This window comes from Pelecanus crispus, chromosome 9 (assembly GCF_030463565.1).
Source record: "Pelecanus crispus isolate bPelCri1 chromosome 9, bPelCri1.pri, whole genome shotgun sequence".
Classification (NCBI taxonomy): Eukaryota; Metazoa; Chordata; class Aves; order Pelecaniformes; family Pelecanidae; genus Pelecanus; species Pelecanus crispus.
The window spans coordinates 26,498,781-26,525,457 of record NC_134651.1 but is presented as its reverse complement, the minus strand read 5'-3'; the positions used below and the strand labels follow the sequence as shown (position 1 = coordinate 26,525,457).

Here is a 26,677-nt window from a genome sequence, read left to right as displayed (position 1 = left end):
GCGACCGTTCTGCACGGACTTGGCCCGGCTCCTCCGCAAAGCCCATCTCCCCACGCCAGCGGTGCACAGCGGGCGCTGCCACCCCACCCCCCGCACGCCGCGCTTCCCCCGGGCGCCCAGGCAGAGCCCGCCGCGGTTAGTTCTTGGACCCCTGTTCCGAGAGGGACCGGGGCTGTGCGGGTGCTCGGCCAGGCCCTCCCACCGGGTTCGTGCGGTGCCCGGCCCCGAGCGGCCGGGAGGGCTCGCCACAGGCAAAGCCCCTTCCGAAGCGTTCAAGGCTGCAGGGCGGGAACAGCGCTGCTGGGCCCGCAGGCGCCAGGCGCTCCGTCCCCTGGGCCGGCAGCCGCGGCGCCCGGAGGAAACGAGCGCCCCGGGGCAGCCCTGGCCGGGGCCTTCCCCCCGCCGGGAGCCGCTTCAGCTCCCGGGGCGCTCCCGCCAGCTCCGCGCTGCCGCTGTTGGCGGGGGCGGGCAGGCGGGGCCACGGGCGCGGGGGGGGGGGATAGCGCCCGGGGGCTTCCGTGCACGTGACGCCGGCTTCCGCCCCGTGAGCTAGGTGCGCGCGCCCCCTCCCCCGCGGAAGTGACGTCGGCGGCTGGGTCGGTGCGCAGTTGTTCGGTGCGGCCGGGCGCGGAGCAGCCGGAGTCGCCCGGCGGCCACTGCCCCCCCCCCCTCCCCCCCGCCCCCGGCCCCGCGCAGGCAGCGCCCGCCCGGCTCCGCCCGCCGCCCCCGCACCCGCGTACGTACGGACGCACGCACGCACGCACGCACGCACGCAGCCAGACAGCCAGCGACGGCCGGGCCGCCACCACGAAGCGCCGCAGCCCGGTGAGTGCGAGGCGCCGAGGCCCGCCGCGGGCGGCGCCGGCTTCCGGAGCCGCTCCTTCCTCCCCGCCGCGCCGGGCCCGTTATGCAACGGAGCCCGGGCCCGGGCCTCCGCCGCGGCCTGCGCCGCCGGCCTCTTGGGCGGGCCGCGCCGCGCCGCTTCGCGGCTCCCCCTCGGCCATCCGGGCGACCCCTTCCCCGGCGGCGGGGCCGCGGCGCCGCCATCCCGGGTCCCGGCGGGGGGCGGGCCCCAGCACGGCCGCCGTGGCGCGGGCAGCGGTGCGGGTGGTGGCGGGGAGAGCGCTGCGGCCCGGCGGGCAGCTGCGCGCCGCTCTCCGCCAGGCGGGGCAGCGAGTAACCTTCAGCGTCGCTCGGGGGCCCGGAGGGCTCTCCGGAACAGGTGTCTGAGATGGCCTTTAGGCGGAGGCAGGTGATGGGCTAATTGGGCAGGGAGCCGGTTAGCAGCCGCCTCGCCGCACCGGTGTCGGCAGGGCCCGCTGCCGCCCGGGGTCTCGGCCCCTTTTGCTTTTCCGTCGCTGCCGGCAGCTCAGGTTACCTTTGTGGAGTAGGTTGGTTTTGAATGCACGGGGCGTCTTTAATGCTGGTGTATTGTTGAAGATTGTCCAGTTGATAACTTCATAAAAATCCTCTACAGCGTCATGAGGGGATCGGTCGCTTGGCTTTTCAAATAAATAGTATCAGGCAGCTTCAGCTGCATGCGAAAGGCAGCATGTGGCTTGCGTGTTCTGCCTGCCCTTGTTACCTTTATATCTGTGAGCTGGAGGAAGGAGTAAAATTTTAGTCGTCTGTAGCTTCTAGGAAGAGTTGTGAGACAAAAAGAAAAAAGGCCTGGTGCAAACCGCACTTTCAGCGCTTTTCTAGAATGTTTGGAACCAAACCATAAACACCAGCCAAATGATGAAGTCTGTGCTCTGAGAAATGTGAAAAGTTAGGTTTTAAGTAAGGGCTGGTATACAGCTCTCAGCATCAGAAGTGCTGGATTTAATTTGTTCTTAAATGTTCGGTAGTAGTGTACACATTAGTTAATTTGACTAGACTTTCTGTCTGCTCTAATTTGATTTTAGTATTAAATTTTTGATACAGGTTTTCTTTTTGTGAATGACATACAGAACTAATTGTGTTGAGTCTTTAATATGTAATCATATTGCCTCTGTCTTTACTCATACTGGGTATAAGTAGTATTGGTTTTAATGTATGCGTGTTTCAAATCTGTTACTCAACAAAAAAAAAGTAACAGCAAGCCGCTGGTAGTATAGGCTTACAGATGAGAATTGTATTTATTAGAAAGCATTAAAAAGTCTAAACTGCTCTATTCCTTCGTAGTCTTAAAAAAAAAAAAATTGCATGCACACAAAACGTAGAAGGGTGATTGCAGGTGTCTCATTACTTCTCTTTCATGACAAGAACATCTTGTAACTCAAGCGGTGGAAGAAGACTTGCATGTGAATGATGTTTCAAGCTTTGTTTTTTACTTTATGTATGAACTTTGGGCAAAGTTGTTAATTGTCCTTTTCCAGGCTGCGGTTCTAGGACTTCACTTAACTTCCCTATTCAGTCCTGCTCCCTTCCTTGCATTGGAACTGGTGCTGTCTTAGCCATTTAGTGATGTGTTTCAGCTCTCTCAAGCTAGTAGGAAGAAAATGCAGCAACCTTCTGCCCAAAAATCTCCAGCAAAACCCAGAATTCTGCCAACTGAATTAGCTGATGTAACTTACTGAGGGGTTAGAGTGGCAGTGCTGGGTGTGGGATTGCTTGCCAGAAGCATGGCAGTTCTGTGTAAGCATTGATTCTAGCTGGCTTCAGTCATGGACTACCATAAACCTATGCCCTGTTTTGAACCGGGGTAATACTTGCTTCCTGGTAAAATTCAGTGACCTTTTTTGAGGTCTTGGATGAATGGAAGAAATGAAGCACATGCTACCTGCAAATACCAGTGCAGCATCAGAAATGTTGTTTTAGACTTTACAAAGTCTTGAATGCCTGCAGATACGACCCCTCTTTCTTTTTTAAAGTAAGTGCCACAGAAGTGCCTGTTACTTGGCTAGGATTTGCAGCAAAGGGCCTGTTTCGGTGGGTGATGTTTTAACGGAATGTAATGCAACTGAGACTTTAATCATTGTCAGTTGAAGAACAGAAGTGTCCTGAACTATTTTCTTTGTTACTTAGCAGCGGAAATGACTTTTTTTTTTTTAGATTACAAACTACCAGACTTTTAGGAATTGCATTTTACTTTTATTAAGCTTTGACTGGAAATCAAATGGATAAAATGTGGAACATTACTAAGATGGTAATTAACTTTGTTAAGGAATTGTATGTAAGTGGAAACTGGGTCGTTTCTACAGTTTTGTAGCAAACAGCATTCTAAAAGTGTTCCAGGATGGATAGATGTTAAATACTGTAACAACTTAGTGTGAGACTGCTTAAGTTCCAAGAACAAAAGCATTAGTGGACCACAGTAGTGTGTGTTAGGCAAGGTACTTATTTAAGAGAGATTCTTCCCCAGCTCTTGTGGTAGAATTGTCATGAAATGAGCACAAAGTGGCATTCAGGTCTTGTTCTGACAGTGTTTCTGCACAACTTTGAAAATAAATAGTAAGAAAATATATCCATTACAAAGGAATGTGCAGTTTGTTTTACAGTATTTGCATTGATCTATGGTTTTTTGCATGTATCTGTAAAATTATTTTTAAAAGCAGAATTTCCTAGAAATGTGCTCATTCTGAGTGTAGCAGGAAAAGCTACAGGCAAAAGCGTATCTAATTCGGGAGTGCTGGAACTTCAGCATTAACAGTGGTTGGCCTTTGTGTTCAGCTTCCTGAAATGTGGATTTAAGAGGAGGATGATTGTCCTGGTATCTGTCCCAAGATTGAGATTTAACAGGCTTGATCAAAACTGAGTTTGATTGTTTGGCTTTGGCAAGAATGAAAGGTGAAGCATTTGCGCTTCCCAGGCATGCTTGTGTAGTCTGTAATCGGAGCATCTTTAATAAGTCTGATTATCTTCATTTCAGCTGAAAGAATTAGTTGACTGTAATTTATATACAGTTGACTCTATGCAATTTATATACAGATGATGCACAGTAGGCACTTATTTGCATACACATTAACATGAGAATGCTTTGGAGGGGATGCCAACAAAAAGGTTGAAAGCCATGATTCTTTGGGTTCGCTTTATAGTAGTTTCCCTAGTGTTTGATGTGGACTTTAAGCATTACGCAGAAGTGGACTGCAAGGTTCCATATTTCAATGTAACAGATGCCCTTCCAAGTAAAATTACAGTAAGAGTGGGATGATTGCAACCACTGGGTAATACTATATAATTATACTTAACACATGTTGGGTCCTTCAGAGAAGACCTGAAAATAATTATTTTTAATTAGAAGTGATCTGAAGTTTTCTCTGCATTACAAAAACTGCAAGCACCATTTGTAAACTGGTGGATCTCTACTTGCATTTCAGTGGTGAAAGCTAAAGTGTGAAAGTACATCCCTGTTCAACCAAAGTTGAATTAATGCATGTGTGTGTACACACAAATTCAAAGTATGGATGCATTTGACATTGTTTCCAGTAAGAAGCAGCTTGCAGGCTTCCAGTGCCATAGGTTTTTCCCCCCTTGCTTAAGTGGAATTCTTTTCTCTTAGAAGCAGCTTGCAGGCTTCCAGTGCCATAGGTTTTTCCCCCCTTGCTTAAGTGGAATTCTTTTCTCTTAATCTGCACTTCGAGATCAAATCTGAGTTGTCTGACCTTTTCTATTCATTTTCTGTACCTTTTCAGCTTTGTATGGCTTCTGTTTAAGTCATCCCTCAGAATGCACATCCTTGTGGTGTTCTGAAGTCATTGACTACTAATACTCCTACTAGTTGGGGTTTTTTTCCCTATTTTGCCCAAATATTTGCAGAACGCTCTTGCTGGTTTTCCAGTCTTCCCTCTTTCTTTCTTCTCATTGCTGTTCAGAATGGTGAGAGGGTTACAGGGTCGTCTTTTCTTCTAATTGCTGTAGAGACTGCAAGGAGGAGCAGCATATTTGTAGGGATATGGGGGTGTGGGAGAGGTCTGTTTGTGTTTGAGTGGAAGGGTATCTCCACCTTGCTTAAGACTTTTACCCCACAACTTGGAAATGTTGAGATCGAAGTGAAGCTTGAATGTCTTATGGGTTTTGTAAGTTTAGAGGCAGAATGTGACAAAATCAACGCTGAAGGAGGAGCAGAGATGTGAATGAGAATGAAATGCAGGGAAACACTAAGTTGAAAGTTTTCAAGTAAATGAGAGTCCTTATTTACAAAGGGAGGATACATAGAAGAAAGTGGGGGGGGGGGGGGGGGGGCAGGGGACGGGAAGAACAGTTTTGCTACAGTGAAATATTAGTCCAGCAAAGTATGCCTGTTGGTTATGGTGCTGCAGTGTTAATGCTATTAAAACTCCGTGGGGCTTCAGTGGAAAATAATGCTTCATACTTGAAGATGACTGGTTTGCTGTAGAACATTTCCAAAGAGATTTGTGTCAAACTGCTTTTTTGATGTTGGTCAGGTGGTTAAAACATGCTGCTCTGCGGAACTTTCTTCATACTAAGCAATGTAAATGGCAGGTTGTTTGTTTTTTAACTCATTCTTGTCTTGATATGTAATCAAGTATGAAGCTGGAAAAAAGAAAAGCAATTCTGTTTAAGTTAGTATTATTGCTAAGTGTATGCGTGGGGGGGGGCGGGGAAGTCCAAGAAACTGGTGAATCTTGTCATTCTCTTAGAGCGACTTTGAGTGTTTTGTGAAACCTGATGATAAGCTTTCTGACAGCATTTACTTTTTTATTTCCTAATTTTGCACAAATGTTTCTTTTATTTCTGTTGTGTACTAGGTGCTGCTAAAACTCTTGGCACAGAGCTGGTTTTAGTGTTACTTTAAAAAGCAAACTACTTATGCTTTATGCAGTCGCTTAACATAGGTTTATCCATGCAGCTATACTGATAAACTTAACTCAGATTCCTGCCATAATGTGTTCTGTAACTGAAGTCGTGCATGTGTAATTATGACTCTTTCTTGCTTCATAAACTTTATTTACAGAATTCTGTTAAACTGTGTTAAACTGCTTAACGTGCTGTTCATTTAAGTAAGTTGCATCTCAAGATGCAGGAGAGGAAGTGACTCAAGTATCAGATATTAACAGTTAATAGGAAAGTCTGGTTTCATAGTGTGCACTCCTGTCTTGCCATCAGAGGCTATTTGTAGTGAGAAGTGGGCACTTGCAGGAAGAGAAGTGGTAAATCTGTAAATATATGCAGAAAATCAGATTGAAGATACTGGGGTTAAAATATGGGGATTTTTTTCAACAATATTAGAGTAGTAGTTGCAGACAGTATTCTTTTAAGAGGCACGTGGTGGGCTTGCTTGTGAGCTGTGCTGCAGTGATTTATATTCCTAGAAGTACATAGGTGTACTAGAAAAATTTGAGAAGTGTCTTCAATGCCATTTTATTTTGCTTGGTGTTTGCACACAAGATCCTTTTTAAAACTGGGGGTTTGGTTTTGTTCCTGCCAGTGATACTAGCTGTAGGTGTCTCTCTGGTGTGTGAATACGCAATTCAGAAATGACTGGACCCAACTGTCAGCTTGTTATAGGCTCTGAAGAACTTAGCAGCAAGTAAACACATAAATAAATGCAAGTTGGTGGCAAAAGACTTTCCAGTTTAGACAGCTTACTTCTGTAATACTTGGGCTGTTGATGGTGGATGAATTTAGTGCTGGTAAAGGACTGGAATCCCAGGCTTGAAATGCCAGTAGTTAATAGACCATAAGTATTTGCATCCCTTAGCTAGTTGCTTCAGAAAAGAAATGAGAAGAAACCAAGGTTCATAGATGGTAGATAGATAAGTGATTGATAGATGGCATGGGGGGCAGTCCAACACATGTGAACTCCTGCAGTGGGTTATGGATTTGCACGCCATGGGGGAGCTCTTATGGATGGAAATACTTTGAAAGCATGCTCCACAACAGGGAATGTTTCATTCCTGAGACATTCTCTAGCCAATTGAGGGTTATGAAGCTTTGAAACTTATTTCTGCAGTGCCTCTCTCTTGCTTGTAGCTACAGTTTTAATGTTGATGAGTAGTGGAATTGCTACTTCTTTCTCTGTTACTTTTTCTTCCAGTATGCTTTCCCCCATTTCCAGTTCCCATTGTTGCTGAGATTTCAAGCTTTCCCTATACTTGAGTAAATACTTTTTTTTTTCTTTTTTTCCCCCCCGATTCAGTTACTGAAATCATGAATCCTGTGTATAGCCCTGGATCTTCTGGGGTTCCCTATGCAAATGCCAAAGGAATTGGTTATCCAGGTAAGTAACTCTGTTTTTTAATGAGTTTCAGTTACACTGATCTTTGTAATCAAGAAGAAATAGTCACTTATGAATGGCTTCAATCTGTTTTGGGATTTGGGTGGGGTTTTTTAAATTTAAAAGGTGACATTTCAAGAGTGATGTTAGTTGTTCTGTTATATTTCTAACTTCAGTATCTCTTTGAAAGCAGCTTATTTCAGGAGCTCTAATAATTACGCCCTGCAAGAAGAGGAGTCAGTCTATTTCTGCTGCTAGTTGGCTGGTGCTGTTAACCTTTCTATCCTCTAATTCTTGTTCTTGTTATCTGTTTTGTGACTGCCTGAAGCATAGCATCAAAGGTGGGACCAAGACAATGGCCAAAAAAATGTTTTTAAGACAGAGATTAAATGTATTTCTTGCATTCTCTGCTTCTCATTTGGCTTCAAGTTTCTCACCAGGGTTTTTTCCCCTTATCTCCTAATGTGTGTACGAGCAGGCTTCATTTCTGATGTCCCCATAGTTCAGAAGTTGGATAAGACAATAATTAGATTTGGACAGAACTTTGCCGGAAGGTCAAAGAGAAGGGCTGTGTGCCTCTGTGAGGCATTTCAAGCAGTATGTCTTGATGCACTCTATTTTTTTCCGATATATGCGGAGTAAGGCAATTAGTCCATCATGGGAGAGGCTGGAGAGTCTTTCAGCTCAGATTTTATGTATCATAACCAATTAAACTTCTGTAGCTTTTACAGGGAGGCTGTTTTGTGATTTAGTTGCTGTCTGTGTTGGGAACTAGAAATCATTCTGTGCTGTTACTGTTTATATTCTTTGTAGCTGTAGTGTTTTTTCCTACTGGTATTTACAGTTTTTAAATTCATTTTGCAGCTTAGGTAGCGTACCGGAGTTCCTATTTTCCTGTTCCACTTTTCTCTGTTCCTTCTTCTAAATGCTGATGCATAAATTAATTTTCTTTGCTGTTCACTTGATTGTCTCAAAAACCTTTTAATTTTTAGTTTTTGCTCTTCAGGTACTTTTAATTTTTTCCTCAAACTAGTGTACGTTGCTTGATTTCTACAATATTTATAAGGGGAAAACACAAACTGTGTTGCAAGGTTTTTAAGTCTATTGAGTGACTGAAATGGTGCAGTAATAAATTGTAAAGCTGATGCTGTGCAACCATAAGTCCCGCAGGATGGTTTTACTCTCTCTAACTGTCTTAGTTACATGGACTACAGTAATTTTTATAATAAGGCAAGCAGCAGTGGTTTACTAATTAATATCACAGTACAATTATTTCTATATTTGTAAGAGATTGGTTTTTCAAGGCTATAGATGAGGATTATTATGAATTATTTAAATATAATTCTGTATTTTTATCTCTATTCATTTTCTAAACACAGACTTATATTAACCAGGGTTTCATTTATGCTTATAACCGTTTACACTTTGCATTGAAGCTCCTGTTTATACTAATCTAAGTGGTACCTTAGTTTACTTAGGAAGATATACTATTATAGATTCATGAATAGCAATTTAAACAGCATTACAACTTCTAATATTTTATTCTACTGTTATACATATTAGACTACATATTGAATTATGTAAGTACTGTATATTTGCCAGTCTTCACTTGGTTGTAAATTAGCGTAACTAAAATGTATAGAATTGAAGTAGAATTGTTATAGAAGTGCCTTAAATGTTATGCTACAAGTTGATCAAAATTCTAACTCACAACAGTCAGTCAGTTTGCACAACTGTGACCCTTGAATTCGGCTTAGTCAGTAAGTTCTACAGTGTTACGCTGTTGCAGGTAGTTTGCTGAGCTGCCTGGTTCATGCTTAAACATTATGGGGTAAACACAAAACACGTTCTCTAAAATGAAAAGTAGACTTGTATTTTAGGACTTTTTTTAAAAAAATGTTTCACGACTACATCTCCCTTTTGTGCGTCTCCTAACTTAAAAGCTACAGATTCTCCATTCAGAATCATTCAATTTACATGGGTTGCATGGTAATATAAAGTAATGAACATATCACTAGGTGGAATGTATTATTTAAAGGCGCTGTGTTTCTAAAGCTGTTGCATATTTAATAGCTGTTTATATTATACTACACCTATTTGATGTTGTTGGATGGGTTTACTGTACCAAGGACTCACTATCCAAATGTTCTGTCATGGATGAAAGTTCTGTGTAGAAGTTAAAACTGCTGCTTGTTGTTACATTTTTCATAAAGGACTTGTTGCTTGAGCAGCTTAGCGTCCTCTACTGTGGAGCTAAACCTGTGAAGAAAGAAAGAGAGGACTGAAAATGTATACGATATAAATAATATTGCAGATGTGTAGTCATTTTGAGTAATGTGTAAAGCTGTACTAAAGCTTTTCACTAGCAGCTTGTGAATTTGAAATTTTAAGACATATTTACACTCTGAAAAGTTGTTATGAATTGGATATGTTATTTTTACCTTTGATTTTTCAGCCTAATGCTTTTCTTAGTCTTATCCATGCTGACCACCTAATAGTAGTGCCAAGTGCATGTCACTTGATATGTTTACAGACTGCTTTACAAAGCTAGGTTAGCATCTGTAGTCCTGAGCTAAGGAATTTTTATTGTTAGGAGTAATTGCTAAGGACTCTGGGATTTGTAGCAAAATAGAAACCCTTCAGATTTGAATAGCAGTTTAAAATTAGAAGCTTTAAGCCTGACAGTGAATATGCAAATAGTAATTGTCTTTTATCTGGAGAAGGTGAAATCTTTGTACATTGATAACAAAATGTGGTAGTAACTGTGTCTTTCTAAATACAGACATAACTCAGTTTTATAGTTTGGAATAATGTAAATAAGTTCCTGGAAAAATTAATAGCTATGATTAATTCAGAAATTTCATTTATTACAATCTAAACAAACTTCCTATCTTTCAAGTAACTGTAGCTTTTGCTAATGCTCTTTTTTGCCTTATGTTGGAGGCCAGTATATTGCAATATTAGTTCAGCCATAGTGATTCTTGTATTCTGGTGTAGAAGTGTTTACCTATCATTTTGCTGATACCTCAGTGAATCACTTGTTACTGTTAACTGTCATAGTACATCCCTGAAACTGGTGAGCTTGTTTGATACCTGAGTGTAATAACAAATCTGTGTCAAATGCAACAAGCGTTTTGGACTACCTAAGGTTGCTTTGTACTCTCTACTTGTGATGTCTCTGATCTGGAGCGTCAGAGTCACTCTGACTTCTAGCGATTTATTTCTGTGGAAAAAGTCCCTTCAGATAAATATTTTGTGTACACCAGGTCCTAAAACTTGGGGGGAGGAGGGTTGGATAGTTGCACAAAACTTTGTTGTCCAACTAACTTGAGAGTTACTTGGCCAACTTTGAGATTTGCTGAAACAGGGATGTAAGGGAGAATGGCACTTGTGACTCCTTGGCTGTTCCCTTCATCTAGCATTCAGCTGCAGGTGGCTTTGGAGAAGAGGAGCCCAGTGTTTTAGTTGAGGAAGTGCGATCGAAGGCCATCTGTCAGCTTATCTCAATTAAAAGATATACAGCAAGAATCTTTGAGAGTAAAGTCTAGTTAGACTGTGCAGTCAGTCTAGAAAATAATTTTGACGTATTCTTTCTTCTAGCTGGCTTCCCAATGGGCTATGCAGCAGCTGCTCCTGCCTATTCCCCTAATATGTATCCTGGCGCAAATCCTACCTTCCAAACAGGTATGTGTAATAGGTATGTCAAAGCAGTAACCTGAAGTTTGGAAGCTGTTAGAACCAAGAAAGGAAAAGCCGTAAGGGCTTATAATAACGCTTATACTGTGGGATAAGTTTTACATTGCTTTGAATATGACTCATAAGGAATCATCTGATAAATTAAAGTGAGTATAATCTTAAGTCATACTGCTTTCACCTTCAGAGAAGGGAAGAGTTTTTAGCTGTTGTTTCTATTTCAGGCTCATACTTGAGGATTGCATCGTGTTTCCCTTCACTGCTTCCTTCTTGATTCTGCTTGCTTTGCATGCTAATGGTTGTTTCCAGATTCCCATTTTTATTTCTGTCTGTTGTCTTCAAAATTCTTTTTCATCCTTTTCTTAAAATTCAGCTTGCTGCCTTCTTTCTGCCCTTAAAATTGTCTTCCACTAACTAATTGTCTAGAAGCCTGTTTGCTGGGTAAAACTGTTTTGTCCATGGTTGGATATTGGGTGAGGATTTAGGTAACTACACTTGCATGATTGTCATTTGAGAGAAAGGGTGTGTGATGAGCCTAGGAAAAGGGATATGGAAAAACAGACACAAGAGAAACCAAATTACTCACCTAAGTTGTTTTTTATGTAGTTCTGCTTTCACTAATAGACGATGATTTTGATGTGCTAATAGTTGAAACAAAGCAGAAACTGGTAGCATTTGATTTCCACTTAAACCAGGAACATACATCTGATAGAACAGTATTCTCCCTGTGCTTATTTTGCATATTAAGGAATTCCTTACATCGCTTTGTTAATCTAGATCTGGGCCATCTTCAGAAGCTCTTTCACCTGCATGTATTATGCCAGTTTTTCAGAGATACACATGGCACATAACCAGATTTGTCCCTGAATGCCCTTGTGTAACTTACAGGGATAGCAAAGGATGCTGTTTGAAATTGGGAAGCTAACGTTGTGGAAGCCTGCTTGCAGTATTGAAGTTCAATACTTGTAAACCCCTTGAAAGGGTGTGACAGCAATTACTGAGGCAAGAGAGAGTAAGTCATCTGAAATGTTTACCCGCAGAACCTGTTAAAAGTGTGTAGCTTTCCTTGGAACTGTGGAGTATTCTAGTTGGTACAACCTGTGTTTTTGTTCAGTTTGCTGCTTAGAGGCGTAGCAAGTGCAGAACTAATTTTGGCTTGTCTTTGGTCGTGAATTGAAGGTAGGGAAACGGATATTATAATTTCCAGTAGATTTAAAAAACAAAACAAAAAAAACCCTCACCAAAACCTGTCCTTCAGATAGGGTATTGCCTCTGTGCAACTATCATATCTAGGGGTACCAGCTTGCATTTGCACTGGATTGCTTAAGAACTGTTTTGAGTGATGTTCAAGGGAGAGCAGTTCCCATCAGGGGTATAACTTGTAGCATGGGAATCAACCCTATGTGGGCTTTTATTATTGGCTTGTATTACTAATAGGCCATTCGGTTTCATGGTTGAGATTACCTTAGTGATGTGTCTCTGCCTTCTGTGCTCCATTGTATAAATCATCAGGATTCCTGCAGCTGTGCTGAGGAGTAGCTGTAATTTTTGATCCTAGGATCAGATAACCAAAAGGTAGTTCCAGTCTTATTGCTGGTTGCAGTTTGCAGATCCTACTGCAAGAAGATAAAGATAAGCTGCATGTAATCAATTTACCAAATCACAAGACTGATGTTTTTACCCACTTGATTGGGTTTTTTCCCCCATGTCAGTTATGTTGTGATAGAAGGTTATGGTTTCTGGGGAAGATTCTTGACTTGTTAGACTTAATCATATTGTAAGATTAGTTTGCATTGATTAGTCTTGGAATATATTTCATGCTATATAACAAAGTTAGTTAAGAAATTTTTCACTTTTATGTGAAAAAAGAATAAAGATGTGTAGAAGTCATATACTATCTTTGAATGTCCTTGATTTTTTTTAAAGCTAGTACTATTAGAGTCTTTATTGCTGTTGAATAGAAAGTAAGCTTTTATTTCAGAACTAAGAAGGGCTTTAACTTTTAGCTACTCTTCAAGCTATGAACTAAAGTTCAAAATGTCCAGATCTTCTAATTCAGGCAGACAGCAATTTGAAGTACTTTGTCCTAAAGGCTGGGATTTTTTTTTACCTTTTCTGATGTAAATGCTTGTTTGTAGAATCAAAGCTTTTGTAAATTCACATCATGCAGCAGTATTTGAATGTGCCGTGCCACTGCTGTTCAGAAAGGGTACCTTTTTACAGGTGTCTTTCTTAAATTTCTGTTTTCGAATAACCATGTGGTTTACTTTTAAGGCCTTTGCTCCCTGTAAGGGTGGGGGTGGGGGGAATAAATGGGAAGGCAAAATGCTTCTTGTACAGATGTACCAGTTTACAAGAATGAAAGTGAAATTGTCTGTGCAGCTGTATCAGTGGGTTTTTAGAATGAGAGTGGGCTCGACTTGAGGACATAGCTGTAGTTCAGTAGTGGTGCTCTGTGTTCAGTGTTCTGTACCTGAGTTTTTCAACACAAATAGCTCCCCATACTAGAAGTAGAAGTTACTTCCTCAGCATGCTCTATTCTTCAAATACTTAGGATCTCTAAAAACAAGAGTTCAGCATGAGTGCTGTGGTAGCTTGCTTCAGTGTCTCTAAAGGTGATAAATTCTACTTTAAAAAAAAAAAAGAAAACATAGTAAACCTGTTTCTTGATTAACATAACAATTTTCAGCTTGAAAGGTGGGATGAAATTGGAAAAAAACTCAGACTTGTGCAAAAAGAATGAAGGTCATCTGTCGTCATGCTGTCTGCAGAGACTTATTTTTCACAACGCAAATGCCAGTGTTCTCTCTGCTATATGGCTTCAGATCTGTTCTCTAGAATGTGCTGACTTCAATAAAGACAATTTTTAAAGTCAACCTAATCTCTATTCTGATAGTCTATTTTTTTTTCTATAATTGCCAAGTGTGTTTTCTTCCTTGTGTTGCCCTAGTACTAGTTTGTACAATTCCAACTAAATAGAAATCTTATCTGTGGATGTTGCAACTCCTAGTGTGGTGGACCTGCATGAGACCCAAGATCTCTTCAGCACAGGCTGGGGCTTTGATGCTTTCTCCAGAATAGGTCATGCCTGTTGTTTAATACCCTAAATGTCATTACTGATGGATGCTGGTGCTAAGGTATTTGTATTCCCACTCTGGCCATTAAGCCATAGTATAATCTGGGAGTGTAGTGTGCAGCAGCAATGGTGCTTTTCATAGATCTCCTCTGGGCCTCATTGAGCCCTTGTTCTGTTCTCCTGAGACCTTGTCTGATGAGGGCCAGAGAAATTACAGAACTGTCTTTAGGCAGGGTCTGAGCCAGCAGTTGCCACTTATCCCTGTAAAAATTGAACAGTTCCCACCATTTACAAGGCAGACTGATTCTGGGGACCTTGTAATAGGAATACAAAATTCTTTCTGATAGCATCTGAAGTCTTACTGTAACATATAAAAATAATTGTGAAGTGGTGATTAAGGGTATGTCTACATATGTAATGCACAAAAAGGAGATTTTGAAGGCACTTTAATATCTTTAAGTCTAATTTGCAGTTGCAATGAACTCTACAGTGCTTATGTTTTAAAGGTATGGCCTTTCGTATTTATTTTAGCCAGTTCAGAGAATGCCAGAAAACAAATATGAATAAATGTAAGTTGAAGTGGAGGTTGCAGATTGTGTGTCTCTTCTCTGAAAATCCATCTTGAGCTTTTTACATGATTTTTCCATTAAGTTATTCTTGTGCTGTATCATCTCCTACAGAAGGTAACTGCAGGTTAGTTAACTGCTACTGTGTTTTGCCAGTACAGTTTGGGGTGTGTTGAGAACTGGGCTGATACTAACATGTACCAAATCCTCCTATGTAGGAATGCCGCCTAATATGCTGAATCCAAGTATTTAATGATATTGTTACAAAAATCCAAATCCACTTTTTTATCCTATATCCATAGACTTGAAAAGCAAATTGTGCAAAAATAGCGTTAACTTTTCATGCTTAGTTGACACAGTCAAGTATTATTTTCAGACTGTTACCGGTATTATGTAAATGATAGAACTTGTGCTTGGGGTTTGTGGTTAGCCTACTAAGTACTCACATGAAGATTAAGGAATTTGGAAATTAAGACAATTGTTACCTCTGACTTTAGAAAGCAGTGTACTGACACTTGTTTTTCATGTTTTTAATGCAGACTTACCTTTGTTTCAGGTTATACACCAGGCACCCCATATAAAGTATCTTGTTCACCCACTAGTGGTGCAGTGCCACCGTATTCTTCCTCACCGAATCCCTATCAGACTGCTGTGTACCCAGTTCGAAGTGCCTATCCACAGCAGAATCCGTATGCACAGGTAAAAGAACAAAACCAAAAACTTGTCTGGATACTATTTTGTTTACCTTGTAATATCTGCATGAACTCTTAACTTTACATCACATCTATTTCTTCATGGATGGAGAGAATTTTTGGCTGCTTAGAGTAAGAATTCTTAATACAGTGATTTACAGAGTGTGTGTTTATATGTGGACTTCTGCATTCTCTCTCACATGACAATTACTCTGCACTTACTGATAATGTGTTCAGTCTTTGAAGAGACGCTGAATTCCAGTAGTTTCAAAAATGCATGCTGGATGCTATAACTAGCACATTCTGATTTAATTTTGTCAAAAATTGTCATAAACTTGCATTAATTTTTTTTAAGAAGCCTCTGTTGTGATTCAGGGAGTTACCAAGTCTCATACTAGGCTAACTGTTGAAAACAATTAGAAAGGATAGAATTAAGACACTTCACTAAACATGGTATTTTGGGGAAAAGTTGGCCCTCTTCATGCATAGAGGAAATTTGCCTGGCATGTACGCAGTAGTTGAAGGGAATTAATAAGCATGTAACAAAGTTTATCCAGTCTGCTTAGTGTACTTGGATTTGTCAAAAACCTTTGGTTCTTTTAACTAAAAGCTGAATAGAAAGTTGTGAAAGACTGAGAGAAGTTCTGTCATGGATTAATATATGAAAAGATACGAAGGGAATGAATGACAAATGAGTCCTTGTTGCTGAAGGTGTGGTCAGCATTGGAGTTCTACAAAGGTCCCTGCTTTTGAATGTTGCCCTAAATATGCCTTAAAAAAGGGACTAAATGTTAAGTTTGCCAATGAAATGCAATTGGAATAGTTGAAATGAATGTTTTGGCTTCTGCTCTGTAAATACATTGCATCTTTAGAATAATGCTTTTATTTTATGATACATTCATGAAAAGACATTTCTCTTGCCCACCAGTTACACTATAATTACTTTACTTACTTTTTTTTCTCTAACAGCAAGGCACTTACTACACGCAGCCTTTATATGCAGCACCACCCCACGTAATTCACCACACCACAGTTGTGCAGCCTAATGGCATGCCAGCAACTATGTATCCTGCTCCAATTCCACCACCAAGAGGAAACGGTGTGACTATGGGGATGGTGGCTGGGACTACTATGGCAATGTCAGCAGGTATGTGAACTTGTAACCCTTGATGTTTTCTTGGTGAAGCTCTCCTTTCAGGTGAAGACAGAACACAGCTACGTTACAAAAATGTGATGCTGGAGGTGTACTTGGCAAGAATCGTAAAATTGTTTAGGTTAGAAGGGACTTCTGTAGGTCATCTAGTCCAGCATCTTCAACGTGAGTCCAGCTAGATCAGGTTGCATATGTGCTCAGTGATACTTTGATCGTCTCTAAGGATGGAGATACCACATCCTCTTTTAAGATATTAGTATTATGGTAAAATAGTTCTTCTTTATATCTGTATGGAATTTCACTTATTCTTGCATCCTTTGCATCTCATCTTACCAGTGTCAAGAGTCTGACTTCCTCTTCTCAATACATTTCTCTATGCCTAGCTGAAAACAGCAACCTCTTAAGGCTGAGGAAAATGCAGTGTTCTCAGCCCACCCCTCATATCGCTGGCTGCCTTTGTATGTTGAGATGTAACATTTTATGTGTTTGCACTACCTGCAGGTCTTCTGTGTCATATGCAGTGGTTAGGGTTGTCTGTTTCCTAATGCCACGCTCTTTTAGTGGTAGTGTTTTGGAGAAAATGTTTAACCAGTATCTAGACTTACCTGTGAGTGTTTCCTGAGGGGGTGTCATGCTTTGTTACTCAGTGTTAATTCACAAAGAAAAATCCACATTCACTCAAAGGATGCTCAGTTCAGTAACCTGAAAAACAAGAGCCATGAGCTTGTTTTCAGATTCTGGTTTTTATCTTGTCAAATTTATCATTTAGTTGGAGGAATCTCAAAACTAGAGAAGCTATATGTCACAAACTGAGCTAACATTGGAGTTTTGTAGGTAAGCGAGCTTATCCCAGGTGTTTGTTACTGTTTCTACAAAGTGCTGGAGAGTAAGACTGTTATGATCTTGCTATCTCAGCCTGTTTGTTTCTGAAGCCCCTTAGGCTGTAAAAACCTATCTGGAGTAATGCAAACAAGAACTGATTTATTCTGATTTATCAGTCAAGTTATCTCTACCATCAAATAATCTTATGGCATGTAAAGCCTGCTGTGGGAAAAAAATTTTGCGGTGAATAATGCTTGTGTTGCAGGGTTTCTGCTAGAGCTATTTTTGAGTAATGAGTATCTTTGTGTGCATTGGACTAAATGTCAAAATTATCTTCTTGCATAAATGTTTGAAGGAAGATTGGGGCTGCAGTGCAAAATTGTACTGGTAATTTTCAATTGGAAGATGAGCAAGCTGTAATTGTTTTTAAAATTAACTCTCTTTTTCTCCTTCTTGTCCTAGAACTTGTGCTTACTGAAAAAAATGTTCTCTTCATCCTAGGTACTTTGTTGACGACTCATTCCCCAACTCCAGTAGCCCCTCATCCAGTTACTATGCCCACGTATCGGGCTCCAGGAACACCAACCTATAGTTATGTGCCCCCACAGTGGTGATCATCCTGGCAGTCAGTGTAAGTTACCGATTTAGTTTGAAAGCAGTTATCTGTCTTATAAATGATGGCATTGCAGGTTGTTTTGGGGAGATTTTTCAGAAGGGAAGCGGTCTGGGGTACTTCTACAGTATTCTAATTGAGTAAGAATGCACAAAAATTATTGCTTATGTAATAGCTGTTCCCTGCAAAGGAGAGAAGCCTAGTGGGACTTCTTCAGTGGTCTGTATCTTCAGAAATCATGAAACATTTTCATGGTTCATGATTGTTGAGTATGAAAGAATGAGCCTCAAGTTTGCCTTATTAAAATACGTCTGGGACTAAATGTATTCAGTATTTTGGATTAATTGGTAATTGTTGAATTCATCAGTACTGCGATTTGTGAATGAAGCAATGTGTGTAACTTTGTGGATTTATTTTTGATTGGCTGAATATGTAGGCAAGGTAAGTGTTTTCTTGCTCTGAGGGTGTATCTTTCTCACAAGCTGCTGAAAAAAACACACAACCTTGAGTTAGTTTCATATATTCACTCTGTTTCAGGTAAGTCTCAGTTCATGCTTCTTGCAGTCAGCATGGAAAGATTGTTTCAAATGTGGACCAAAATTTAGATCATGGGTTTCAAGAAAAGGAGTTTAATTTTGAAATCTGCTATAAGGTGGGATGGATTTTGCAAGTGCAGTGTGTGCCAAACTGACACAAAGCCTAATGTTTCGGGGATCCTCGCTTCTGCTTCTGTTGTTTTTAGCATACATTGAGAACAGCTTCATTTGAAATAAGGACTTGTCAGACCAACTGAACTAGAAATTTTCACTTTTAGTCAATTTAGTTTATGACAAAGTGTCTTGGGTTTGCGTGGCAAGGTTTCAGTAGCGGGGGTCTATAGGGGTGGCTTCTGTGAGAAGCTGCTAGAAGCTTCCCCTTTGTCTGACAGACCCGCCACTGGCCAAGGCTGAGCCAGTCAGCAGCAGTGGTAGTGCCTCTGCAATAACATATTTAAGAAGCAAGAGGAAAAAAAAAAGAAAAGAAAGGGGGAAAAAAAAACCCAACACCAAACCAAAAAAAAAAAAAAACCACGCTGGGACACAAACTGCAGCTGGAGAGAGGAGTGAGAATATGTGAGAGGAACAACTCTGCAGACACCAAGGTCAGTGAAAAAGGAGGGGGAGGAGGTGCTCCAGGCACTGGAGCAGAGATTTCCCTGCAGCCCGTGGTGAAGCCCATGGTGAGGCAGCTGTGCCCTTGCAGCCCATGGAGGTAACAGTGGAGCAGATATCCACCTGCAGCCCGTGGAGGGCCCCATGCTGGAGCAGGTGGATGTGCCCAAAGGAGGCTGTGACCCTGTTGGAAGCCCACGCTGGAGCAGGCTCCTGGCAGGACATGTGGAGAGAGAGGAGCCCACGCTGGAGCAGGTTTGCTGGCAGGACTTGTGGTCCTGTGGGGAACCCATGCTAGAGCAGTTTGTTCCTGAAGCACTGCACCCCGTGGAAGGGACCCATGCTGGAGCAATTTGTGAAGAACTGTAGCCCGTGGGAAGGACTGATGTTGGAGAAGTTAATGGAGGACTGCCTCCCATGGGAGGGACCCCACGCTGGAGCAGGGGAAGAGTGTGAGGAGTCCTCCCCTGAGGAGGAAGGAGTGGCAGACACAATGTGTGATGAACTGACCACAACCCCCATTCCCGTCCCCCTGCACCGCTCAGGGGGAGGAGGTAGAGAAAATTTGGAGTGAAATTAAGCCCGGGAAGAAGGGAGGGGTGGGGGGAAGGTGTTTTAAGATTTGGTTTTATTTCTCATTACCCTACAGATGTTCTCATTCCTCTCTCCTACTCAGTTTTGATGGGTAATAAATTAAACTGCTTTTCCCCAAGTCGAGTCTGTCTTGCCTGTGATGGTAATTGCTGAGTGATCTCCCTGTCCTTATCTTGACCCACAAGCTTTTTTGTCATATTTTCTCTCCCCTGTCCGGTTGAGAAGGGGAGTGATAGAGCAGCTTTGGTGGGCACTTGGCATCCAGCCAGGGTCAACCCACCACACAGTTAACTTGTTTTAACTTTGTTTGGATTTCTATTTCAGTAGTTAGGAGTCCAGAGTTCGGTTATTACAGGTGACTGTATTCCCTTTGAGTTAGTAATGCAGCAGCCATTTGTCATTTTGCTGTGATGCTACATACCAGTCTGCAGATCTGAAATGTTTCGCATACAAGATTTCATCCAAGAATGTCATATTACATGAGTATAAAAAGAGAGAGTTTTGCTGTGACTAAATTCAGGACTGCTGATAATTAAATTTTGCATAAAATACCTTTTTAATATTGTACCTTTTACTTAAGACGAAACTACTAGTCTTGACAGAAAGCTGGCATGGACATGACAGGAGAAGATCTGTGTACTGAATTCTTAACCTAGAAGTGTATAGATTTCAGTTGACTGGATAAGAGCTAGGTTAGCATTATATAATACTTAACATCTGTTGTGTGTGTGTATCAATGCGCATGCAATGTTAGAATGTTCTGTCACACCCAAGTAGTATTTCAGATAATTGAGACTATTTCCTACTTTTTTTCCCCCCCTCTTAATGTAGGTTTGAAGATGGGAGATATGCAATCAAGAAATTGAGGTTTAAAAGTTGGTGCTGAAGCCCTCATGCCTCCAACCAGGACTTTTCTTCTGAACGCTTTCAACACTTGGCTAAACACTACTAATTCCTGATCACTGAAGATTTTCCAGTGCTGCATATCTTACATCTTGGAACTCCAGCAGTTAGTCTTAAAGCAAATCCTGTTTTGTGGACTGTCTTGCAATTTTTTAGCTAATTATAATGATAAAAAGGGAGTATAAATTTATTCTGATCCATATCTAGTTGAATGCATGTTAAAACACAAAAACAAAGCTTGCTCAATCTACCTGCAGTGACTGATGCAAAAACCATCATATGCAAATCCAAAGGAACCGAAAAAGTATTTTACAACTTGTATCACTAATGCACTGTTGTAATGTATGCAGGGTCTTCAAAGGTAGAGTCATGAAAGTGAGTTTCTTTATAGAATACCATAATATACATTAGATAAGTGCTTCAGCCTGTTTCAGGTTGATGGAGTTGCCAGTTTAAAAGGGGCATATTTTTCTTTAAGTGATGTATTCTTTTTAAATTCAACTACTAAATTGGAGTGACTGGAAAATGAGTCGGACAAGCTATAGAAATCCTGCACACAATTAGTTTACTTCATACCTTTTCGTTTTCATTATATGGATTCAGTGTTATACAGGTGTTCTTAAGGATGAGAATGAAATGACAAAGGTAATGCTGTGTGTGCCAGTAAATAAAGCAAACTTCCTTGAGGCAAAACTGGCTCTTAGGAATAGTAGGAGGTGACATCACCTGCATAATGAATTGCATGTCCTGGGGAGATATATATCTAGTACTATCTTTCATATGATGCAAGATGTGTCAAAGTGAGACTGCCACACAGACTGATAGAAAAACACTTTCTTTTAGTTCTCAGTTCAGGAAGTCCGTGCTGTTTTTCCTAAAGAATGTTGTAGTCAGTTGAAAATGTATGTGCAGTTGACCCAGCTTGCTTTCCTGAAACTTAAGAAATGCTAGGGCTTTCTACAACAAACAGGAGGCATTCAGCTGCATGTTATTCTGAGGAAAGCTTGTGTGCCTGATGAGTATGTTAAAGGGGAACAAATAATTTTAACACGATTTCCTTATTAGCTACTTGCAGTATGGACTATGGATATGCTGTAGTAGGACTGCCAGAATATAGAGGTTTCAAATAGCTGTTCTCCCCCCTCCCCCCCAAAATATTTGTAATTGAAGTAGGAGCCATTTGTTGGTTACAGCATTTTGATGTGTTTTCTTAGTATTTTCTTTTTTTACTTCCTAAATTGCACTTGGAATCACGTAAAATAAGACTGACTGCAGATCAGCATTTCATTGCAATGAGTCATTTCTGATATTCTTTCTTGCAACTTCAATTTTTAAAAAGTACCTCAAAGCAAATGCTGTGGGGATAAAGGGCTAGCCTTAGAACCCATTTGTATACCAAAATTGTTACGGGGGAGATTTTAAATTTTTAAATTTGAATATTGCACATAAAATCAAGGTTTTTCTTAAACCTGCTTGACTTACAATTCCAGAAAGATGCGATTTTCTTTTTTTGGATACATTCTGCCTGCAATAAATTATGCAGTAAATGGTTATAAAATGTTGTTCCCTTTTAAGTGTTTACACAGAGGTATATCAGGCTGTATTGTTCTTGTAGGTTAACTTTCATTCAGAAGTAAATTTTTTTAAGTTGTATATCTAGTTATGCTTTGTTTTGGGGTGTTCTGCTCCTATACAGATTTGGCAGCTGCTTCAGGGTAGCATCAGTGCTGATTTAATGCTGCCATTCCAGTACTCTGCCCTGGTGGGAGGCTTATGTACATTCATAACCCGTCGGTGGTTAGAGCCTTCAGTAACTTTATTTTTTACAGTAAGCACTGTCCATATTTTTTACTTCCCTTTTTTGTTTGTTTGTTTAATAAAGTTCAGGTTTATTTTGCATGAATCACTGTCAGTGGACGGCCCCCTTATTTCTAATGCCTTGAACATAAGTACTTTACACCTACTCATGAGCACTTACTGCAGCTTAGGGATTTCCATGTTTTTATATGGAGCAGGATATTACCCCAGACAAATTGTTTAAAACTGTACTGCTTTGTTTAAGTCTGTTTAACAGTTCCATTTGTGTAGTAGATTTGCAGCTTTGATTAGTCAGGTGTGCCAGAGAGTACAGTGAACATTAATATAAGCCATTTGTCCATTTTAGCTAGTAGAGAGTGACATTTTGTTGTCTTAGCATGATTTTAACAAAGAGCTGAGGTATGAAACAGTGCTATATTGGGGAGAAGCTATAAAGAACAAGCTCAAAGCTTTGCTGTCTCCTGTCTCATCACCTGATAAACTAAAGCTTTGAAAATCATAGGAGAGAACTTTCATGAATGCTGCAATAGGTAAATAATTAAGGAATTAATATAACTTCCTATATATTTGCTCTAACTTCAGATTCCTAAATGGCATCTTGGAATTGGTCTCTGTATAATATTCCATAACATTTAGGCAGTCTCACTTGAGCACTTTTTTTTCTAAGTTGCATTATGGGATTCATCCACGAGGGGGAAACTGTACCTTTTAAAAAAGGTACTTACACCTTCCAGTTTTGATAGATCGTAATCTGCTGGGAGGGTGGAGCATGTCTCCAGTAGTTGATATGGAAAGTAACCAAAAGCACAGTGCAGGGGGACGGGGGGAATACATGTATATATAACTATCTTTAATGGTATTTTGTTGCAAATAGTAGAAAGCATGGATATAAAACTGCGGCGGGGGAAACTGTACATCATTAAACAGGCGTTTACACAGTGAGGGTCTTATAAAACATTCTCTCCTGCTTTTTATATAACATTCCCTATTTAGAATTCCTTTATAAATAAATACGCAGTATGTGTTTGCACTAGAGCTCCTCAGCAAATGAAAAGAGCTAGTGCAGTAGAGACATTTCAGATCAAGCTTCTCTTTAAAAAAAAAAAAAAGAAAAAAAACCCAAAAAAAAACCAAATAAAAAACTTTTATGGCAGCTTTATATGATTAAAAAAAAAAGTACTACTTTAAACCTGGAACTGAAAATAACTGTTGCAGCAATAACAAAGAGAAGTCCAAGAAAGAAATTTTTTTTTAATTCAAATTTCAGGTGTTGAGTTTAGATAAAGTATTTTTTAAAAGCTGAGGTATTCCCTATGTCAGTAACAACTGATACAAATGTCTTTTAAATGTAGCAGCAGCAAAAGAAAAATTGGTAATAATCGGCACCAAAACCGTGTAGCCCTAGTCAGTGGCGTGGTGGTTGTTAATGAAACACTAGGAAGGAAAGCAAAGAAGCTACTACTAGATCTTGCTTATGCTTGTTGTAACCATCTCCTGTTTGAAGTTTCTAGGAGACGTGCAGGAATGCTGTTCAAGAAAGCTTCTTTTTTGAGTGTACTATGCAAGTTAAATGCTTAGATGCAGTGGTAGATGAAAAAAAAATCCTTTATTTTAGTTGTCCTTCCTTTTATTGCTTCATCCACTGAAAGAAAATGAAACCACCACCACCACCTGTAAGTGTCTTAGTGTTGTCTGAGAATAGTTCATGGTACAGAGTTGTATACCAGGGTACTCAACATTGACTACACTTCATGGAGCATTCTGGCTTCACTGCTCTTGGGTAGTAAGGCCACTTAAGGTATCTGAGGAAGGGATGGTCAGAATTGACTTGGAATTACTCCCCAGTGCTTAAGCACAGTATTATACTCCATTCATTTGGGTTTAGAACATACTTTTTGCTTGAATAGTAAGCACAGTGATCCGATACCACCACTTAAATCTAGGCTTAAACTCATACCAGAGAGTAGTAAATACCATGTATGTGAAACCTCCCGTATCTTAGGAACATGAACAATAGTGATGCTTCAGCTGGAGCTTGTGGGAAAGAGGACAGATGCTGTGGTTGTTGAATGGCAATTTGCAGTTGCCCAGCGTGTGGTTTGTGCAGTGGTCGGTAGGAAACGGGCATGATCCGTATGTACCCAGCCTTCTCCAGCAGGTGTCAGTGGCCGACCTCAGCATGTGTGGAGGGTCAACAGTGATCCATTAATCCTCATGTCGAAGTGTTTGTGAACACCTGTTCAAAAGACATAAGGATTTAAGCTCATTCAGATCGTTCTCATTAATAAGTGTCAGCTTTCTAATCCTGTATTTTATGAACTCTTAGCTTCCTGCAGAGACCCTCAGATTTGATGAGGCAGAATGCCAATTAACAGGAACAACTGCAGCAAAGTTAGGATAGTTTTGAGAATTGAGCCTTGCCAAGAATCAGGTTCATTCTGAGATGTCTGAAGTAGTGAGGACTCTTTCAGCAGGCTGCATACACCTCTTTTTGGGGGGGTGTTGAGAGAAACTAAGGTGTGTTTTGTAGACAGAAGGGGGAAGAGGAACAGTGCTTATCTGGGGACAAGGAAACCTTTTCTTGTGTGGGTTGAATATAACACTGAAACATCTGAATTCCACAGGTAGTAAGGGTCCATTTGTGATTTTAAAAAACATTCTAAACAATTTATGGGCTCTGAAGTTTCAACATCAAGAAAGTGAACATGACTTTTCTAAACTGTTGTGACTTGGGCACTTAGCAGGCAAACTGGGAAAGCTTTTTTAGCTGGCTGCTGTACAGATTTGTTTTAAGTAGAATGGATTTGTTAGTGGTTTTTTTTTTTATTGTAATGCTATTATTGGCTGCCCTCATGTCTAAGATTTGAAAAAGTGAGTGCATGCAATGGAAGTACAAGAGGCCCCAGTAATAGTTCTCCATGTTTGTTATGAAATAGACACAGGTTTCCTTTTTATGACTTTTTTTAAAACTGTCTTACGAACAGTTGTATTGGTACTTTTTTTAAGTTTAGGTCAATGTTGTCTTCCAGAATAAGTTTTAAGGTATCACTCACTCCTGCATTGAACTATTGCATCAACACAAAGAGTGGAGATTCCATTCTGAGCCAGTTCAATTGTGAAAATTCATACTTTTTTATTTTTTATGCAATTCAATGAGTAGATGAGCTCAGATTTAAATTCTTAAAAGCACGTTTATTGTAACAAGAATTGTTATGTATTAATACTTCAGTTTTCAATAAAGATTGACTTGTGTTGCTTATTGTGGTTTTTTCTACTGTCTTTGGTGACAGCCTTTTAGAAAAGATTCTGTTGCTGGATAGCAGTGTGGTATGTTGAAACTCTTTAAGCTAATGAAGTCTGGTGATTGAGTGAAGCAAAGCAAAACATTTAAATTGGTTAAGTGACTTTTCTCAATAAGGTTTGTTAATGGCTAACAAAACAGAGTAGTAAAAGGCTTCCCTTAGTTCCACTGGGGAATAAGGTGCCCTAAGTTGCCCTGCCTGAGAGTACGGTAAAGATCGTGCAACCCTGCCTCATTCCCTTCTGAGGCATTTCCTGGGGTTTGAGTTTTTTATTATTTTATAGCTTAAAACAAAGAAAATGGAACAGATGTAAAATTTTACAATGCTTTAGCGTTTACTTGATACCAAATTGGTGCTGTTTCAGAGGTGACAGGTCTTGAGCAGAAACCTGTTATAAATCAGTGTCTTGAGTGTTCCCCAGAAGGAAAAGAATTGAGTAGGTGTGAGGTGTGGTTAATTATCCTTTTTTTTTTTTTTTTTTTTTAGAGTGTGGGTGGCTCTAAATGACACTAATGTTAAAATCGAAGTATGTGTATTCTGAGGGGACGGGACTACACTGCTTGAACTAACCGGCTATTTTCATTTATTGTAGGTCTCCAAAAATAACACTAACTTACCTGGTAACATTCCTGTGAAAAGCAACACATGTGGAAGAGGAAGCTGTAATGCCAATAACTGCATCAAACTGCAGAAACAGTGTTTGGTTTTAGATAGTATTGCTACAGGTGTGTTTTGTTGTTCAGTCAAGTAGTTCAGCCTCTAAAATAGTAGCCAAGCACTAGGGATCCCATGGACAGAGTTTTTTTCAGTGCATTTTACCTCAAGCTAATTGCTGGTCAGTTATCCTGGGATCACTTTTATTTTAGAGGGAGATAGGTTTAGGTTTGGGGTTTTGGTGGGGTTTTTTTGGTTGGTTGGGGGTTTTTTTGGCTCATTGGAGCTGATGAAAACTCATAATCCCTAACCAGTGCATTGCTGGAATGTGGGAGGATATAAAGGGGAAATGCTGTTCTTCAGAATTAGGCTGATCATTCTTGGGTTAGAGGGATTCTAGTATAGCAGTTCTTGTGGTGGTCTGTTGTTGTGAAGAATTACTGTACACTGTATCTGACACTCATAAGAACATGTACTG

The 26,677-nt window shown here is 40.5% G+C and overlaps 1 protein-coding gene across 1 annotated transcript; it reads left to right on the top strand.

The window, feature by feature from the left end:
- The first annotated feature begins 771 nt into the window (after positions 1-771).
- FAM168B (family with sequence similarity 168 member B) lies at positions 772-20,853 on the top strand. The gene is made up of 7 exons (XM_075716137.1): positions 772-825; positions 7,085-7,165; positions 10,763-10,846; positions 15,054-15,196; positions 16,159-16,336; positions 17,666-17,795; positions 20,354-20,853. The coding sequence occupies exons 2-6, from the start codon at positions 7,096-7,098 to the stop codon at positions 17,776-17,778; spliced, it is 588 nt and encodes a 195-aa protein (XP_075572252.1). The 5' UTR covers positions 772-825; positions 7,085-7,095; the 3' UTR covers positions 17,779-17,795; positions 20,354-20,853.
- The last annotated feature ends 5,824 nt before the right edge of the window (positions 20,854-26,677 follow it).